Below are 20,845 nucleotides of genomic sequence, written 5' to 3' on the forward strand. Positions count from 1 at the left end.
GATGTACATTGACAGGAAGGAGAAATTTCACTTTGCTGGATGAGGGTTTGAAACGATCTTTGAAAATAAACCTGTGAACGTCTGTGCTAAATGGAGGGCTGTCACAGGATCAGAAAAAGGTGGGCTTAGTTTGGCATGAGGTCATCTTGAGTCTTAATATTTGTAAAATGTTTCTCCATCCGTATTGACTGTTGTCGTGTGACGTATGTAAGATTAGTCAGCAACAATTTTGATATTAAATTCATTCATTAAAGGCATTTTTAAAGGAAAGATGAATTGGTTCCAACTCCTAAAAGGTAAATAAGTCCCCCTTTACACCTTGCATTAAAATGTGTCTTGTATCCAGATTGTATCTGGATACCTGATTATATTTACACCTGGTATTAATATGTGTCTCCAGTGTCCACAGTTGAGTTGAGTTGATTGATTTTCAGAGACAATATTGGTGTAAAAATATAATATAAGTGTTATAAAAAATTCTTTGCTGGTCCAAAGGTTTTTTTTTGTTATATACGTCAGAGCTAGTCAGGAAGATGTAGGAGGCAACAGCAAGGTCAGTGAGGAAGAAACAGGCCTACTTCATTGTAAAGACAATGATTGACAGGGAGAATTACAGATGAGGGGGGCACCCCAGTAGTGTTTGCGTCAGAGATGAATCGACTGATCATTGCAGTTCTAAAGTACAGATGTGAAAGGGACCTGAAAGATGTCGCCACCAGAAAACTCTGAAGTTACCTGAGTGTTAGAAGTCAAGCTCTATTTATATTCAGGAGAAAAATGGATACTTTTTCAAAGTCGATCCATAATTGATGGCCAAAGCTACATCTAGAGCATATTTGACTACTTTCTGTGGTTATGCAACAAGCTCTTAGTGTATGTTATTTCAGTTCAGGAGAATGCTCTCTCTTTTAGACCTGGAGTAATTGCCTGGAATTAATCTAGACCTCCCTCAGCCTGCTTCACCTTCATATACTACTGCCTGAACTACACTTTAAAGGAAGTTATTTTCAGCTCCAATCACAGATGCAAAGGAAATAGACAGTCTTTACCTCGTCCAGCCATCTGGCCTGGTCTTAACAATTCAGCATGTGACAGGACAAGGGCAAAGGTTGTGTGATTAGGACTCCGCTGGAGCGATATTAAAGCCTGAGGTGATTATTTTGACAATGACGGGATATCATTGTTTATTCTAAATCCCTGCGGCTTTACCATAAACCAGTTACGTCTGCAGGGAAACACAGGGGAAATAAACCAAGTGCCTGTGACAACATAGATGAATACCTCTCATTGATCCACCAGGACCTTCGAGATACATGTGTCTTAAACATAAAATCTCTTGTCACACCTTCGAAACATTTGATCTCTATTCAACTTATCACTACTAAAAAGCAATCAGCTGCACTAGTAAGATATTATAAGTGTATTTCATGTAGATCAATTAGTTTCTCACTCCAACATTAATTAGTCTTTACTGTTGTTCACCCAGATTTAGTTAAGGCTCTCTACAGTGCTAAGATATAAAGCTCATCAGTGTAACAATTAAGATCAACAGTTTTCATTAGGAACACAGTGTGAGAACTGTCAAACAGCAGCCAGGAAACCTAATGAAACCAAATCTGCTATTTTAGAATCGAAATTCACTTAGAAAATAAGCATAATTTGCTTATTCCTGCCTTTTTTCAGTTGTGATTTTCTTTTTCCGTCTGTTGCAGTTATCGTATCCATCTTTTAAAATATGTTTTTGTTATTTCCTAGCCGGGGAACAGAACAGCCCTTCCTCTTTTCATGTCTGGCTTGGCGTATCAGTACGACAGTGTGGTCGATACTAGAAACTGAAAAAGAAATGCAATTTCAGAGCTGAAATTTCAGCTCTGTTGTCCCTAACAGGAAAAAGTCCTTTGTAGCAGATTTGGGAGGACAGGGATTCCTCCCAGGCTTGAATGATTCAATTGTTTCTGTCTTCAGCACCTGTTGAAACGACAGGGTTTTGTGCGCTGCTTCTTCCCCCAACTATGAAAAAACCATTCAGCAGGTTGTTACGTTATCATCTCAAGTTGCAAAGGGTCATATATTCTGCAACCTTAGCTGGCTGTCAACACAGTTTCACTGGGCTGTTGCTGCTGAGAGCCAGAGGGCTCCCTGCCAGACAAATTAAGGTCCTGAATTAGAAACCAGAAAGTAATTGAGAGGAGATATATGCTCTGCTGGGGGCTGAATAGCTGCATCGCCCCCTTTCTCTACAGCTTATAGAACACTGCCTGTGATTGGAAGGTTTCCTAACAAAGGAGTGATGTTGCGTGATCAGTTTCAGTCTTAAATAAGATGTATTGACACAGGAAATCAGGTTAGACAGGCTGAGAATGTGTGTATTCAGAAACTGAAGGGGTCGAGTCATTGTTCTGTGTAGGTTTTCGCTTGTGCATCCTACAGCGATGCACCGCAGGGTAATCTGAGCAGGGCTCCTCTCCGATAAGCAGCCCCAAACCCTCCCATCCTCGTCGGCGCCCAACTAGCGAGCGCTGCCAGCCTTTTCCTGCCCTCCTCCAACAGAGTCCCAAGCAGTGAGAGACATCCGATGTTATCAGCACTGCAGCACTACTGCCAAGGGCTTGTCTCATGAATTCACAGTGCAGTGCAGAGATTTTTTTCTCCCCACCGAAAGCCTCGTTTTGCACACATCACAAAGCAAATTAGAGTTAAATGTAGAAAAAAGGAAACAGGAATTTGCATTTTTCCTTGTCTTCATTTTAGACAATACAGTATTCATCCCTGCTTTGTTAAAATGTATAAAAAGATCTGTCTGAGCCTTTGCCTTAAATGACTGAACAATTATGGTGTGTCATAACCTGCTGTGAGATTCCAGCCCTGTTGGAGGCTGCTCGCAGCTGTCTCTGACCTATTTATGAAGCTGATGGATGTAAGGTGAAAAGAGCCTTTTGTGTGGCTGCCTTTTGTGTTCCTTGGGAAGGTGCTGATGATTTTCTGCCGACAGCTGAGTGCTGATATAACCATCTTTGCTGCGCCTCGTTCCGAACGCCAACTGCTTAGATTCATGAAAAATACTCTGAATAAGAGATCAATATATGATTGAAATATGGACTGGTGAAGGAGTTTTGGTTGAGTTCACTGTATTATCGGTGCTCACAGTGTTGCGTCCACGGAGGCGGCCGCGGTCCTGACCTGGTTAGAGCCGCTTTGAAACAGCACAAGAAAGCCGCAGTTCAAAAGCAAGGCTGCAGAAATCCCCTCCCCACACTTAGCCTCATTTACAGCTACAGTGGCTGAATGCAGATGAGAGAACATCTAACATCTTTTCCTTTTGGCGTGATTGTGCTGGAGAGATTTTTTTTTTGTTGCTTCATGCCTAAAGCCAGAGGCATTTATTTAGTTGTGCACAGATTGCCTTGAGGTTTTCAGAAAGACTTGTTGAGCTATTTAAAAGCTCCACATGTGCTGCGGGGCAGTTTCATTTTGCGTTATGGGCAAAAGTTTGATGGTTTTGGCCAAACGACTTATCATTGGCGTAGTTGTGTGCAATCAGAAATAGATAGAAAATAGCATATGATGTCATGTTTGGCTACTGAGGTTATACTTTTCCTATATTTAATTCTATTTTTCACTCATACTTAGTGTTTCCTGTTTTATTTTGTTACTCTCCTCTCCGATCATTTCACTTCCTGCCCTTATGTGTTTCAGCCAGTTTTGATTGGCTGCCTTGCCCTGATTAGTTTCATCTGTAGTCAACTCACTTCACGCTCACCTGCTCTCACTTTCCTTACTAGTCTTTCCCGACCTGCCCAGTTACTTTGTTCAGTTCGTCTTCATCTTTGCTTTGGAGCTCTGTTCCTCCTGTGCTTGCCTGCCTGATTTTTGGGACTCTAACCTGTAAGCCTTTTTGAATTAAATCTTTGATGTCATCGTGCTGCCTTCTCTTCTGTTGTCTGCTACCTGCCCTCCAAGATGTGACATTTGTTACTACAAATACGTGTCTAAAATAAGCAGTACATAGCTAACGGCAGCTTTGAAGGGTTGTACATCGCGTGATTGACACTGTGGAACATGCACCAGTGAGGTACACTGACTTAAAGTTACAGCAACAGGAAATGGTGAAGAGCTTGTGGTTTATTCACCAACGGTTTGTTCAACTCTGGCTGCATTTACACCTCATTTCAACTGTTTTGTGTCCAGATAAAATTCATATTTGACTTAAGATGCTTTCATATGCGCTGAAGTAAATAACAAATACTTCCACTGCAGGGTAAAAATTGTTGAAATAGCTTGTGACATGACCTTGGACTTGCATAACTTTTGATCGCTGTATTCCACCATTTTCTTTTTAGAGGTTTTGTAGACTAAATGACAGGTTAATCACTGATTAAAATAACTGCTCGCTGTAATTTATTTGACTATTTCACCTTGACCCTGACCTTTTGCCTCCTACAGATGTGTACTTAAGTGGGAGTAAATGAGTAAAATCTTGTGTTCATTTACACATGCTCACCCACACACACACACACACACACACACAGAGACAATCCAAGACGGACAGCTTCCTACCTTTGTCTAGCAGAAAAGCCTGTTTGTCAGTATTTGGCAAAAACTGAAATGTAATAACAGAAAAGGCACATATTTAAAATTCTGTTTGTGTCCCTGCTTGTCAGTGAGGAAGATAAATTGTAGGCTATCCAAATGTTTATATTTTGAGGGTACTATAAACCGTCTTGCATAAATTCCATACAGCCCCATCAATCACAGAGATCACTTTGTCTGGGTGAGACGAGGCTGTTCTGTGTGGCCTCTCTTTCATGAGAAGCATTAAACTTTAAATTACTTTTGAAGAGCTTATCTTGTTTTTAGCCAGTAGCTGCAAGTATTCTTGCTTAAAGTCTGTATTGCTTTCACGTCAGAGATAATTGATAGCACCAGACTGTTTACACTTAATTCTCCTTTTGAAAGAGACGATTTTATTTGGATGTGGCCCTGCATACGTGTTGTTTTCCATGTGTAAAAAATCTGAAGGGATGTAATATTGACAAAACAAGGTGAGAAGTTTTTTCTGCTGCCTGGCTCACTGAACTGTATGAGTTTGATGTGTCACCATCCCGCATGCATACCATTAGAGACTCCACACACAGCGACCTCCAGTTCAGATACAGTGTGCCTCTGTGATGTGTGGTCTGCTGCAGTATAAACCGGCTGCCGTGCTTAAAGTCACAGCCTGGAGATTTGCACTACACTCACGTCTTACCTCCTGTTTGGTCACCTATTCAGGCCTCATCCCTCATTCTATAAAACCTTTTTGTATGAGCTTTATGATGCCTACTTGCACTGTTTTTCTGCAGCTGTAATGTTGCACAGACATGCTTTATCACCTCTAGTGTCTGGTCTTTGGCTGTCACCCTTTGAGAATCAATTGGTACACTGCAGAATCCAAACTCACACCTTCTGTATGTCGGCTCTGCCTCAGTGGAGTGTTACCTGATATAGCAGGACATGCTATGTTTCTGCGTGAAAGAAAGGATAAGCCATAGGACACTGTTATTTTATGGTCTTGGAACTTGTTATCTGCTTTTTTTTCATTATTAATTCAGTTTTTCCAGTTTTCTCTGAGTTATGGCTAACACTGCTGACTCACTGTCCAGTGATCAGTGCCTTTATTGTGATCAAGTACATGCTGGATTGGTTTAAGAGAGGAAACTCCCTCATTGTTATTATCTCTCATCATCTCTTTCCTCTCTGTCTTTTCTGCGGCAGGATGCAACAGGTTGGACTCAGTCCACTGAGATGCTACTGAGCGATGGGGATGGGTCAGAGAAGGAAATCACGCCGGTGAGGCAATCAAGCCGAACGCCAGCCCCCATAAACCACTGCAGCTACACCGAGTGACGCAGCCATGCCCCGCCTGCCCTCCTGATTGTCGTCCCCGACCTCTGCACCTTCCCTTGGTCAAATCAGTCACAGCAGCCCCAGCAACTCCCCGTCAAGTCAGCATGGCTACACCCTTTCTGTGGAAGCTGTCGTCCCAGAAGCTGGGCTTTTTCCTGGTCAGCTTCGGGTTCATCTGGGGCATGATGCTGCTGCACTTTACCATCCAGCAGCGAGCCAGCCATGAGAACAGTGCCGTACTGAGGCAGCAGATCCTGGACCTCAGCAAGCGTTACATCAAGGCCCTGGCTGAGGAGAACCAAAGTGTCATGGATGGGCCATATGTGGGTACCATGACAGCTTATGGTGAGTAGCCAGCTCTCTTGCTGCAGTTTATGTAACCTAGAGGGGGCGTGCCTCATAGAAGAATAGCTAGAAATGCTTGACGTCAGGAGGATCAGGACTTGCAGGATTATTCTGCTAATATCATTGCAAAATTAATGTAGTTATTGATGCTGCATGAACCATACTGTCTTCCATTTTCATAGGATCACTCCCAGGTAATAAAACAGCAAGATAGGTATGCTTTAATAGAGTTATGATGGCTTCTCCTCTCTTTGTACATCTTCTTTAAATCGGAGCGACTTGTTCCACTCGTCTGCCTCCTGAGCAGGCACACTATTGCCTATATTCAGGGAAACCTGTGTGGGAGATTTCATGCTGATACAGCTGCATTGGCGTTTAATACTGTAATAGCACAGGTCTCGGAGTCCCATCAATAAGTTATTCATGCCATTAATAGACCTGTATGGCTTGATGGGAGGCTTCATTAGAAACCTGAGATTGGAATTGATTGTTCTGTAATGCCCAGAGAAACAACAGGATACAGTAAAGCTCCAGGAGATTAAAGCCGCTCCCAGAGAACATTAAGAAGAACAGGAGTGTGCAAAGAAACCAGTGCAGTACTAGTACTTGCTTATCTTATTTAAAGGTACTATATATGCAAACATGTGGAAAATGCAAACCGACTATGTAAAGTACCACCTGACAGAAACTACTGTCAGCAGGCTGTGCTTTGCATTTACTTCATCAGTATTTCTTGAGAAACTTGATGGAAATCAAACCTCAGCATCTGGCTTACTCATTCAAGTAATTAGTAATGTGTAATTCAGCGTGACCTGGCATTAATAACGCAGGATGAAGAATGAACAAGGTTAGTTTTTACAGCTACAATTCCCCAGACATAGCCTATACTTTCTTAACATCTCACCTATGCACTGCACTTTCATAGGAGTTATCCTCATTAATCATGCAATCAATTAAATGTGATCCAAGCCCAGTCTGTAGATTTTCCTGCAACATGATCCATAGTCTCCAGGGAACAGTGTCCTGTCCAGTTAGTTTTGTTCCCTTATATGATGGATTGATTTCCATGGCGCTGTCAGAGCTGCAGCACAGTATGCTGACCGCCGTCCAATATCACATCAAAATCCATTTCATGTCCTTGATTAGATAGGGAGGCAGCAGGATACTCTGCGCTTCCTGTGCTCACTCACTTGGTCGATGATTTGCCCTGATACAATTTGCAGAATCAGAGTTTCCTCCTTTGATACCCATAAATGACCCATCAAATCTTAATGCATTTGAATTTAATATTGTGTCTCCTGAAAGCCCATTTGTCAAGTCAACTTAATTTTATTTATATAGCCCAATATCACAAATCACAAATTTGCCTCAAGGGGCCCTACAATCTGTGCAACATGAGACACCCTCTGTCCTTGGCTGATTGTACCTGTTGAAAAGCAGAGGCAGAAGTCAATGTGTTAGAGCAGCTGGCGGTCTGTCTGCTCATACACAGCCATGAGATGAGACTTTTTGATGGTGCTAAATACAGTACGTCTCAAGCTAATGTCTTTCAGTGTCTTCATGTAAGACATTCTGTTACCACCATATTTCCAGTACTTCTGTCAAAACTCTTAATCAACCTTGTGATATATTATTATGGGTTCAAGTAGGTTTTCCATGGGTCAATTTTACGAACATTCTGGATCATCCACCTACTAGGGCTGCAACTTATTATTTTCATTTTCGATGAATCTATCATTTATATTCTTGATAAATTTATTAGTTGTTCCGACTAGTCAGAAAATGGTAAAAAAAAAGTTGATTAATTTTTTTCCAGAGCCCAAGATTACATCTCCAAATGTCTTGTTTTGTCCACAACCCAAAGATATTCGGTAAATACTGTCAGAGGAGCAAAGAAACCCCAGAAAATATTCACATTGCAAAAGCTGGAATCAGAAGTTTGACTTTTATTGTTTATTGATTATAAAATTAGTGGGGGATCAGTTTCATAGTTGACAGCCAATTGATTAATTGTTGAAGCTTTGTCAGCTAAAATGCAGTTTTATCTTCTTTATTAAACAGTATCGCCGAAAACACAGCAGATAGCAGCGAAGTGCAGCTGGCCGTAATAATTTTGTACATGTCAGATAGAAAGCAATTCACACAGGACTCTGTTTATCAATTGGCTGAGGGTATTCTTTGGCTGCAATTTGCCGCAGATTCAAATGACTGCAGCTTTGCGTAGACATTGCGTGGAAGCTTGCTGCAAGCAGCGATTCGCCACTGCTTGGTGTTTTCTGTGTTTTCATTGCTGATTGATATGCTGATTATTCTCTTGGTTAATCGATTAGTCGTTTGCTCTTAAAAGGAGAAGGGAAGAATCTTCCTATAGGTCTGTAGTTTAACAGAGAGCAGCACTAGATTCCAGGAGTCGCCCATCAATGCTAGGTTTGCATCGAAAACATGTCTCTCTACCTGAAACCTGTCTCAAGGCGCTGTCATACCATCTTCCTCCACCATTGTAAAGTCAGACGTGACAAGGATATGATCTTTCCTTTCTCAGCCTTCCTGAAACCGGAGTGAGCAGCCGGGTGTGACAAGCCACCTGACACCATGTCTCGTTACTGCACAGTTCAGCAGCTATTGTGGATTTCCTTTGTGGGGCAGACACATATCACAGGTGTAGTCTCTGCCCTCGGCCTCCTCCGTCGTGCCAATACGAGAATTCAAGAGAATGAAGCTGCCCACAGCGAAGGCTGAGAGTGGTGTAAGCTCATATTGCGGGTCTAATCCTGTCCGTCCTCTCTGGGGTGGAAGGTCACATTGTTTGCTCCTTCTGCTCTTTGTTATATTACGCTGGCAAGAAATGGAGACCACTGACGGCCTGGGTTGAAGCGGATGACAAACAATAGGATTCCCTGATGAATGCTTTGGGCTTATGTTCCTGTGGGCTGATTGAAAAATCTCAGGTCATTGTGCATCCAGATTATTATCTTATATGACACCGTTATTAAAAGCAAAGTGAAATTCAGTGTGTTTGCCGCTCCAGGATTTGTTTTGCAACTACATCACCTTGCTAAGAAATATTGAGACAGGCAGAAATGTGTCCCTAGGTATGCTATTACTCATCTGGTTACCTGGCAGCAGTATTAGTGTACAGAAGGACAAGTAGAAGCATTATTCACAGTGCTGTGGATGCTTTTCTAACACACTGGCTAATGAAGGTCTCACATTTAATCATTGTAAAACGGAGAGTTTATCCTACAGATATATACAGATGTGGTTTTTTTTACACAATGTGCATGCTTTTTTACGCTCTTATTTACATCCACACTGCTGCTCCTGATTGTAAATGAAAGCGTAAAAATGAGTAAAGCCAATTATTGTTTACATAATTTTGTCTTTCCTATCGTAAATCATGTTGACATTGGCTATGGGCTAAGATATTAAATAGGTCTGGAGACTCTCTGATGTAAAGCCTGGAGTCAGTGGGCACAGGCCTGTGTTTGTGCCAGAGGTAAACAGAGGGGGGCATTAACTCTGGGCTCACCCCTTTTTTTTCTAATTATGTTCAGCCCAATCGCTTGGCAAGGCCTCTGCTCCAAAGCTTTCCGTTTGGTTTCTTCCCGGGTCTCACTGCGCTGCTCTCTGTGCATCTGCTCCTCCCAGCACACAGCTCGTCCAAATCAGACAAACGCTCCGGCGTTTCTCTTCACACGAATCAGGCTGGTGTGCTCTGCCAGGCCTCGTTGTGCCCTTGCCAATCTCTTTGACATGATGAAAACTGGCGTGTCAAATGCATCACGGTGAGGGAAAATGTGGCGCTTGTATGTGATAGACAAGCTGCAATTATCATCAGCTCAGGAAAGCACGCTTGATGTACTCTGGATTGCTTCTATACTCCTATAAACCTATGCATTGATGATATAATGTACTACGAGTTTGATAATTATGACAGCTCTTTGCTGCAGACAGATAATGAGTTGTTATACTGTATGTAGTAGTTAGAGCAGCTGAAAACAACTTAACATTTCTCTGCAAATGTCATTGCAATTGCTGCCGGCTATTGTATCGAACAAATCCCACAAGAAATGAGGCAAAAGAAAAAAGCCATGCCTTAGCATTTTGAATGTACACCCTCTCCGTCTCATTACTGGTCAGCATCCCTCCTGCCCGTTCTACCATTAGCTGTGTCCTCTGCAGATAAATGCTCATGGCCACAGAAATGCAAAGACCCAAATTAAACAGCAAGGTCACTCGCAAAGTCACGGCAGCTTCGGTTTTACATTTAAATGAGCCTCAAGCTGACGGCCTGAAATCCAAAGACTTGTTGTAGTGGGAGATGAAATGTACACTATAGCTGACTATGGGCGGGCAGGTATTCACTGTTGGTATTGAAAGATTTGGAAACTTTCTCTTGCTGAGTTTATCACAGATAGACCCTGAGCTGGGAGAAGCCAGAGGCCAGTTAGAAGTGGCAATGAGATCATTTTTACAGCCCCGTTGATTTTTTTTCTTCTTCTGAATTTCATGCTGAATTTGGGTCAGATATTTGGTTCTGACTCCACAGTGCACTTGACAGATTTTACTTACTCCAGTTTTTGTGGGGAATTAAAAAAATAAATCACAATCACCCCGCTAATCTGATTCACATTCTTACACTCAGATTTGAAGAAGACCCTGGCAGTGCTGCTGGATAACATCATGCTGAGGCTTGGCAAGCTAGAGTCCAAGGTGGAAAACATCTACAACGGCACGGGGGGCAACCTAACCAACGGCACCAGCACTGCAACACCCAGCGGCACAAACTCAGAGAAAGTAAACGTGGCAGGTATGTGTTCAGTTTTATGTTTTGTTTTTGAATCATCTGGAGTGTTGGTGTGCATGTTGTGGGGAGGTGGTGAGGAAGGAAAGCTGGAAGGATTTGTCTTAAGGCTGGATTTGTACACATCTTCAATAAAGGCTCTCTTCCCAAAGGATTGGAGCTCTAAGAGAAAACTCTCCAGACTCATCCTCTCCGAATAAGTTGGCTTCAGAAAGTAATTATTCGCATGAACTGTGACTCATGTAAGGGTGAGTTTCTTTTTCCAGAGAGCCCCTGTTGTTCAGGGTGTGAATGCACAGTAAAAATACAGTAGCTGCGGCCAAATTTAAGAAACGAGGATAAGCTGATTGTGGCTGTTTTCTATGACCCGTGTTTCATTTCAAAAAATTTCCATAGTGCATAACATTCCCGAGGCATACAAGCAGCTAAACTCTGCCAGTGTTGCACAGTGCACACCAGGCACTTTTATAGGACCAGACCGCATCCTTGGACATAATTCAAATAAGGCCTCCGTTCACGCTGCATGACCCTTTTATTAGTTTTCATTGATTTTCCTGCCAGCTTTCAGATGATGAATTCAGCCCAGTTGAGAGAGCGAGGTGTTGGTTTTTCAGGGATCCTGGGACTTGCTCTGAGTTGTTTGCGCAGCAATAAACAGTAGCAATGTGGAATCTGTTCTCAGAGGCAATGTATGTAGAATTGTATCAGTCTGATTGTTCAAAGTCACATTTGAATGGATCTAATCCTAATGACAGCTACTGCACTGCCATCTCTTATCAGATGTTGACAGTGCCTCGTTAACTTTCTCTTTCAAGACGTTGAGGCAGTAAGTTAGGCAAATTATCAGACATGAGCATCATATGAAAGTGATCATTATCAGGACATTTGATGTCAGAACTAGCACTCTGACTGTCGTGATTAGTCAGAATGAAAATCTGTCGTCCTTGTTCCTGTGTTTAATCTTCCTATAAACAACAACACAAATGTCACAATCTTTCGAAGTATCTGCAACACCTATAGTGTAGAGTCTTTCTTGTTTCATACGGGCGACGCTGTAACAATCGTGTAGTCTGGTTTACTTTCTCTTTGGATCCTGAAAGTGCTCGTCTCTTCTCCTGACATAAATGTTTGAGATAAATTAGCTTCTAAATGTGAACTGAATATGTTTGTGTTTTGGACTGTTTGTCAGACAAAACAAGATATCTGAAGATGTCCCTTTGGACTGTAGCCCTTTTCCCACTGGACAAAAAACCCCCACTAACAGCCATTCTGTTAGTTATTTAGTCTCTCTTTCAAACTTGACAAACCTTAACATTTTCACTGGCCTCCATGTTGCTCTCTGTTGTTTACTGGAGCCTTCATGACATTGAACTTGACAAACCAGTACAACAACCGGCATTGGTCTTCTGGCATGGGAAAGAATGCTATTGCCTGGATTTTTGTATTACTATGGTGAGAAAAGCAATGTATTACCACGTATCACCACCCCTAGCCATGACCTCATGTTGCGGTTATCATCACAGCCCTATTGTAAGATAAGGTTTTATGAGAGTACATAATTAAACAACACAACAACTGAGTAGTTGAGACTCTTAAGCCCCTTTCCCACTGTACATAAAGAACACATGCACCTGCTAACATCTAGCTTTTGTATTTAATGGCAAAGTTACAATCGGCGTTCAATCCCAGGACAAATGACTGCAGTATTTACAGGTATTCATTCGCTCCAGCTCCGATTGGCTGTGATCATCAGTGATAGAAATACCCAAGGGATGCGCTTATTTGTTGGTGTGATGCAGTGATGGGCTGAGAGTTTGAGAGAGAGATGAAACAAGTGCGAGTTAGAAGAAAGAAGTAGCCAGAGAAAATGTTTCTACTGTTTACTCACCCTGTTTTCCGCCCAGTCTGTAATGTTGAGTGTGACGCACCAGGATATGACAAAAACCAAAACAGAAAGGCATACTCGTCTACTGGCAATGGGAGTCAATCAGCTATTTTTAATGGGTTTTCCTGCGTTTAAACAACCTTCATACATGTGCTAATTTTGGCAGGAAAAGGACTTTGTAGTATGAAGTCCTTCTAGAAATGACAGTGACTTTGGCAGTCTAGCTGCCTGGCTCCTCAGGCAGTGTGTGCAGGAGCTGCTTTTCTGTCTGGTCTCAATCTGGCCATTGTAGACACTAGAGATGAGACACTAATCTCACACTATTGTCGGGGCAGTCTTGGCTTGAACCTCTGTGCTGCGGAGCGATACTACCTGGACCTGTGACACATGTCAATATAACTGCAGTGTCCTGTTCACTTAAAACTTCCAGCAGTACCCTTGAGAGACAACATTTGGATCCTGAATGCAGGTCAAGCTGACAAAGCGGCAACTACATCTCTCTTGGCAACGAACTAAAGGGCCCAACACTCCAGAGTCTCCATTGGAGCATGTCTCCTGTCTTGGAGTGGGTGGCAGGCAGTGCCACTGCCAACTCCTCTAGTGCTCCTCCCTGACTGGAAGGCAATTACAGAGATAAGAATCTGGACAGTGAGGGGAACACGCCTGGCTTTCAGAGAGGCCTCTATCAAGATGGAGCTGAGTAGCAGCCCTGGGACTGCACTGTTTCCACCTTGATTGTATAAATTTTCTTAGCCAAGGACTCTGGCATGCTCAGGACCAAACCTGGGTCTTTTCAGTATTCACAGTTTATTCCTGGCTTTTATTTTTTCTGGCTTTTAACAGATTTTTGGAAAATTTGGCAAGAAAATTTAAATCAATGCACATTTCCATCTACTGCTTTTTTTTTTAAACTCAACATCAGTTCCACTTTTTCAATGCACAAATTGAAATTTTGCATTCGAAACAGGTTGATGGATATGCGCTTTCTGTAGGGTAGAGTAGTGACATCTGGAGGTTAACACCATCACACCTGCACTGCACAGCTGTTATGAAACATGTACTTGTCTTTCAACTGATACCTCCAAAAGAATTGTGAAACTTTCAGATATGTTTCCACCGGATGAACAGCTATGATTCAGGAAATGCTAGTTAATTCGAGGTCTTCCAAAGTTAATGAAAACATGCAAATGCGATAACGTTGATGAATATTGCAGTAACATTATACTTGTTATAAACGGATATTAAAGCACTCAGTACTTTGGTCTTGAAGGGCTGCAGTTTGAGCCCTGGTTAATTCACGTGAATACTTGTTAAATCAGACATTTTTTGTTACAGAAACCCACAAATACATGAAAAACTTTCCATTTATGCAAAAAGAAATCACATTATCTGCACTGTTAGGGGAACCATGCTAGCTCTCTGAAATCCCACATTGCACAAACATGGTTGAGGCTATTTTGAAAGGAAAACATTAACAAATGCCCCAAATGTTTAGGGACTCATCGCAAAGCCTCTGATGATTTACTTACGGTGCTGAAAGTACATTTTGCAAAACTACAAAAGTTGTAGATCATGCATTGAATATCCTCTGATTGTAGCTTGTAGATTCAGGAAGTCCACAACAAAGCACAACTTTCCCTCTGCTACTTTACTGCTGCTGTTGTGACCTAACAGCTGTGCACAGACTGTGGGACAAAGCTTCTTTCTTGCGATTGTCATCTCACAAAAATGCGGCCTTCTCTCATTGCTTTACAGTCACACTCTATTGTGTGTGCTGTAAAAACTGCATTGGCACTTTGAGATAATAAAAGGTGTGAACATTTCACGTTTTTATTTGCTGTGATGAACGCTCTGTCCATGTGCAGGAATAGCTTCGGCCTTGTGTGCTGTTGCATTTCGCCAAGGACAACAGGCACAGAAGCCCCTTATAGGCTCAAAACATGTCGATCTGGCCTTGTTGCTGCTTAGCAGGAGGCAGATGGGACTGGGTCCAATAGCCGTCTGTGATGCCTTGTCTTGCCATGTCTCGCTGATGTGGCTAATCAACCTCCCCAGCAGTGTTTCATCCGTGGCGTGGAAATGTAATCTCCTCCTACACACACAAACAGCCAGGCGTAGAGACAGATGTAATGAAGGGTCAGTTGCTTACTCTCCTCTTTGTCCATTTTGTCTTCTCTACGATATATTTTTAAGTTATCTATGTCTCTTACAGCTCAGCCACACTGTTAGTGACGTGACGTGTCTTTGTGGCATGGTTCTCTTTTTTTGGTAAACAGAAACCGGTGCTTTCACAGCTTTGGGCATCTTCACTGCTTTGTCTCTTTCAGCCATCGATCAACTTGCATCTCTGTTTGCCATTCACAGTGAAACATGAGATCCAAGGTCTCAATGTCAACAAAGGAAAAGGACAAGGACAGGGTTTCTGTTGGGGATTACACGTGTCCTGGTTACATCATGATTGTATCGCTCCCTGCACTTTATTTTAAACATTCAGCTGATGTCCTTACAGCATCCAACTTAAAGGGGGGCGAGAAGGTCAATTTCAGCGCCACACTCAAGGATTCTTTTTCTGTAAAACCTGAAAAATTGAAACTATGAACAATCACCATTTTAATACAGAAAGCATCTTGTGGGACTCTCCTAGAGCAGGAGCTGTGGTCTCTATTATGTTCAGGGAGGCCTGTTTTCTTCTTCGGTGTACAGATCAATACTAATAAAGTACACACAAACCCACTCAGTGCAAATAAGTTGCTGAGAGATGCTGTCCGCTCCCACACACTTTCAAACACTTGCATGAATCCTGACACTCATCACCGTACAGTTAAAATTCCACAGCAGCATAATTGAATGCAGAAATCAAGTGTTTTAGCAATGCTAATTTATACTTTGTGTTGCTTTATTTTCACCTTTGTTGGTGTTTTTGTACTGCAGGTTGTAGCAACAAACTACTGGAAAGAAAAAAAAGCACTGTGACGCAGTGAGTTAAAATCTGCAGTGATGCAGAAAATCTCACATCTCGTTTGAGGCACAGTCAAAGATGAGCCCGTAATGAGAGTGAGCAGAACTGAATCTTGATGCCTTTTGATGTAGAGATCTTGAGAGGAAGTGTATTTCTGCTCCATGCCTTGACATCTTGTGCTCACCTGCCTGTTTGAAAGTTTGACGTGACTCAGTAGAGAGCCTCTCCAGACCAACAAGCACAGACAGGCTCCCCCACTGTCACTGTTAAAGCATGTGTGCATGTTTTCATGTGCTTATGGAATCCATCGCAGTAAAGCACGTATGAAAGTGTATCTTGTTCTGTGCTACTGCAGGTCTTGAGACCTATGGAGCGCATCAGATCTTCTTATAGCAGTGTTGTAAACAAGCAGCAAGAAACTACAGACAGCTTTGCTTTCATTAAGTTTTCTGCCTGGCACTGCGTAGAGCCTGGGAATTCTTCCTGAGGCGGTGTTGACAGGGATCGTGGGATCGTCGCACAGTTAGCTTGAAGTATGTGAGACACTCTTATCTTTCACATGTTAATGCTTAGATCACACTCATTATATCACAACTGCTGAAGGCAAAATGTAGAGAACATTCCTTCAAATGTTGGCAGGGGAACTTTAATACATACAGCATGTGTTCATGTGTTCCTTGGTGAATGAAATACAGATTGTCAGCATTGATACTGCAGTGTTGTCCACTGGAACAAAGGGTTAGAGTGAGCTGCATAACAAGAATGAAATTAAAGCTTTTTGCTAATCATCTGTAAATCAATTTGAATCAGGCCTACTCCAGGAAAATGTATATCCATACACCAGGGCCCCTCACCCCCACATCCACACATTCCCTCTCTCACCCCACTGGCAGGCTCATCCCTCTTGAGGTTGCAGCTGATTGAGGAGGCAGGGGTGGGATGGGAGGAACATCTGGGGCTAACACACCATTGGCTGAGACACGTGCACCCCATTTTTTCACAAACTCTGTCTGTCTTTTGTTTTGCCTCCCTCCACAGTTCAATTGAATGACTGTTTTGCAGGGACGCCACTGGTCATGGAATTTGAGAAATGTAATTTTGGGGTCTGTTTCAGACATGGAAAGTAAGGGTTTTACATTAGAGCTATGGTGAGAGGACCAGAATATGAATCCATAGTATTATCAAAGCAAAGAAATAAGAGTATGTGATATTCTTTTCCCCCAGTGCACTATTTCTCATTTTATTCTTTGTCTCCCTTCGCTCTCTCTTTGCTCTCTGCATACTGTATGACTCTGCTTCTCTTTGTATGCCACACTCCATCTCCCTCTGCATCCTCTTTCCTTCATTGTCTCCTCTTCCTCCTTGCCAGCATTGTTGTTGTGCTGGTTAAAGCCACAGCCCAGGCCCTCACGGAATATAATCTCCATTGCCTCCTTCTACCAAATATCAACCCTTGCACCAGGCGTTTTTGTTTGAAACCACATGCACACGCACTCACACATGGGCAAAGCACATACACAAACATCCTCCAGCTGCATCTTACATTCATTTAGCTAATTTTTCTCGAGGCAGGAGTAGCAGGATCTAAATCCTGCAATAGAGCAGCAGATGCAGGCACACTTGAACTGAAAGCAGAGATGCATTTGCACACAGTGAGTGACAAGTGTATAATCTCACACACTTGTTCGGGTGTGTTATAAGCTCATAAATGCATTCCCACTTTATAGGGAGCTAAAAACTGATTGTGAGTAATTGTTTTGGTTTTGCGTTATACTGCTCCGTGGCTCTCAAGCTGCTTCTCTAATGACACCACACCACTACCGTGCCTTTTTGTTACACTAAAGCACTCCACCGTTTACAGGAAATGCACATGTATGGTAGGTGACTGAATTTTTTTTTCTTAATTTAAGCCTTTCAAAGGAAATGGAACATTTCTATGAAACCTGTTTGTAGCTGTTTTTGGTTTAGAGACAGTATTGACAGTTCTTGGTTTCTTTTTAAGTCCCCCTCATCACAACAACAACAACACACTCGAGCGTGTCCCACAGCCAAAAGCCGCACATTTCCACCATTTGTCCGAATCAAGAGCGGAACATTAGTCATAGCTCCGCAATGACGAGAGCTAATCAAGGTTTTCTGGCTGCCTCGTGTCCTTGTGCCGCTCTTGGTGCAAAATCTGAATCTTCCTCGTGGATATTTTCGGAGAGAACAGTGGGCCGATCAGATTGCCCAAGCACAAAAGAGGGATTGATTACAGCCAGACGCTGTGCTCTTTGCAGCAGAGGAGGGGAGAGAGAGAGGAAACTCGATGTGGGCTGGAGAGCAGGGGTTTACATGGGGGAAATTTGCGATTTTTGCCTCGAGGACTTTCTGTGGAACACTTGTGTGGACCAGAGACAGTGCAAGACATGTGTTTTGATCAGCTCCAAACACGTGCCCCTCACACTGGGAAGCCCCTGCGGTGTGTGTTACCCCGTTGTGTGCCTTCAGGTGGCAGGGCCGAGACCAGTGCTTCAGTTTCGTCTGACGTGTACATTGAAACCTTACCACACACACTCATGTTGTGTAAGAGGAACAGTTGGGCTGTGTATTGTTTGTTGATGAGAGGCAGAGTTTACATCTGACCACACGTCCTTTTATCTCCTGTCCTTGTCAGATATAATTACATGCAATTTCCTCTTCTCTACATGAGCTGTTTTCATGTTCTTCTCCTCTACTCCCCTCAGATGATGTGATAACAGTAATCGAGAATTAGATTTATAGGGCATGGGACCCAAAACAAAACAGTTAATCTGTATGAAGACGTCTTAATAGTTGGTCAACCAGCCGTCTTTGGGAGTTAACGTCTAGTACGTAGGATTAAGGGGCATATATCAGCAAAAATGGAATATGTTCATCTTCAACGTAGAAAAGTGACACCTTGTAGCTCCATAATTTGCGCGAGAATCATCATATTTTTAAGTTGTCTTCACTATCAAAGTAATCCAGTGATAGCTGCCTGTACGTCCACAGGTGCACTGCAAACAGGAAGTGCTAATAGCTAATTCTGTATACTTTAAATGGAGCCAAAATGTAAACAAATGTAGGCTAAAATGGGCTCAAGTTGCAGCCCATGGCATAACTCACTGTACTTCCTGTTTACATCCCCCCTGTAGTCATGAAATATTACAAACAGATTCTAATCGAGACGGCCTGTCTTTTCCTTTCTGCCTTGCCAGCAGGAACAAATTTAATTTGAACTGTTTTTATTAGTTAGTTTGTTCCTTATGCAACAAAAAAGCACCAAAATGTCAGTGTGGAAAATAATACTGGATGTGGAAAGTACGTGAACTGAGTCATAACAGCTTTGTGATAACAGTTATGCCAGTGTTGGACTCCGTGAGGCAAAGTAGAAGTTGCTTTGTGATACAGACTTAACTTGTCTCCACCTGCGCAGCTGTTGATGCTCTGTAGCTGAGAGGACGCCGTCCATCAGCCAGCCTGCCTACTGCAGAGAATCATGCACACAAACTCACACACTGACACCTCTGCGTCTTCTTGCAAAGTGCATCTAAAATTAGTGTTTCTAAGCCAATGGATCAGAGGAAACAGAGATGAGGGAAGCTGCACTTTTCACCCCTTTTTATTTATGTTTTTTTAAGTCTTCAGCTCCACAGAATCACCATGGTGACACACCATTTACTCTCAGTGACGTTGGTTCATTGCTGAGGTGTTTTTCTGAAGAAGACTGTGTTGTTGAGAACTTGTAGCGTAATTGTCACAAAACTCCCGTAATCCTGCTTTTGTATGCCAATAAATTTTACACTTATTTGGTATCCGCTGACCAAACAGTGTCATTAAAGCCGGGCTTTGGCAGATCTCCTGTTGTTTGAGGGAAGGTTTTTGGTTTAGTGTGCCTGAGAATGAAATCAATGGGAGCGAGAGAGATGGGAAAAAGAGAGCGGGAGAAGTACACAAGAGAAAGAATAACATAAACCAGATGTCCTCAATCCAATTCTGGAGTTGTCAAATTTCACATTACCTCATGGACTTGGACATACACACTTAGGGAGGGAGAGGGGAAAAAACCTTGTGTGTTAAGTGTGTGTTATTGTGCAGGGATGATACTATATTTAAAGGCTATCAGATGGCCAATACTGTGTGCTAGGAACTGGCTAATGGTGACCTCAGTGCTGTGAGAGACTCTTTGAATGATCTCATCTGTTTTCTGCCTCTGGTTCTCTGTGCAGCACATTTAAGATCACTTCCTAATGCGTCTTTTGGCTCATTATTTTTACTTTTATATGCCTCTATTTGATATCATTTTACCTTGTGGTGGTGTCGTGTTTTTTTTCTGTTACAAATTAACCTCATGCGTGCTTATGTTTGATTGTCAGAGTGTGTTGTGAACTGTCAGAATACTATTTGAAGAAAGTTTGACATTTTAGCACTATGTTCTGTGTTTTTCTTCCTCTGCCTTGGTTTCTTTGTTCTTGTGTTTGCAAGACAGAGGTGTGGTTTGGTGCTTGGCTTACTGCCTTGCATCATCGCTTCAGTGCATCAGTCACACCTCTTGTCAGCCTATTCAATGTCACACTGTATGTCTGACAGCAAATATAGAGATGCTTATGTCTGCTTGTGAATTTTCCTGGTCAGTAAAGGCTCTGCTAATGCTCCATGACGCTCTGCCAGGGTGTGTTACCTCAGCCACGTCTCCCTCAGCTTTAATTCGTAGCAGCTAGTTACTGGACTTTGTCTTAAGTGAGTGGGTATGAAGTAAAAAAGACAGGTGAAGGGTTTGGCTGGATTGATTTCCATCCATGTTGCGGTGAAGGTGAAACTACGAGTAACCGTCTCCCTTTGAAACAGCACCACCTCTGCTGCGTTTGATTATAAAGGGAGCTATATTTAGCATCTCCTTGGCAGCAGCTTCTTCTGCTTGATTAAAGCAAGGAGAAGATTTGCCTGGTGGCTTTGGTGCTCGCCG

The 20,845-nt window shown here is 42.5% G+C and overlaps 1 protein-coding gene across 2 annotated transcripts in view; it reads left to right on the top strand.

Moving 5' to 3' along the window:
* Window positions 1-20,845, top strand: part of mgat5 (alpha-1,6-mannosylglycoprotein 6-beta-N-acetylglucosaminyltransferase) — an 86,682-nt gene that overhangs the window by 6,429 nt on the left and 59,408 nt on the right. The window contains exons 1-3 of one of the 2 annotated variants that reach the window (XM_033615533.2): window positions 3,757-3,885; window positions 5,755-6,231; window positions 10,877-11,041. In XM_033615533.2, the coding sequence (XP_033471424.1) occupies window positions 5,991-6,231; window positions 10,877-11,041 (406 nt within the window). In that variant the 5' untranslated portion in view covers window positions 3,757-3,885; window positions 5,755-5,990. Of the gene's footprint in view, window positions 1-3,756; window positions 3,886-5,754; window positions 6,232-10,876; window positions 11,042-20,845 lie in introns of those variants that run through there. The other variant, XM_033615532.2, reaches the window with a different exon arrangement.

The sequence above is a fragment of the Epinephelus lanceolatus genome, chromosome 24, assembly GCF_041903045.1.
Source record: "Epinephelus lanceolatus isolate andai-2023 chromosome 24, ASM4190304v1, whole genome shotgun sequence".
NCBI lineage: Eukaryota > Metazoa > Chordata > Actinopteri > Perciformes > Serranidae > Epinephelus > Epinephelus lanceolatus.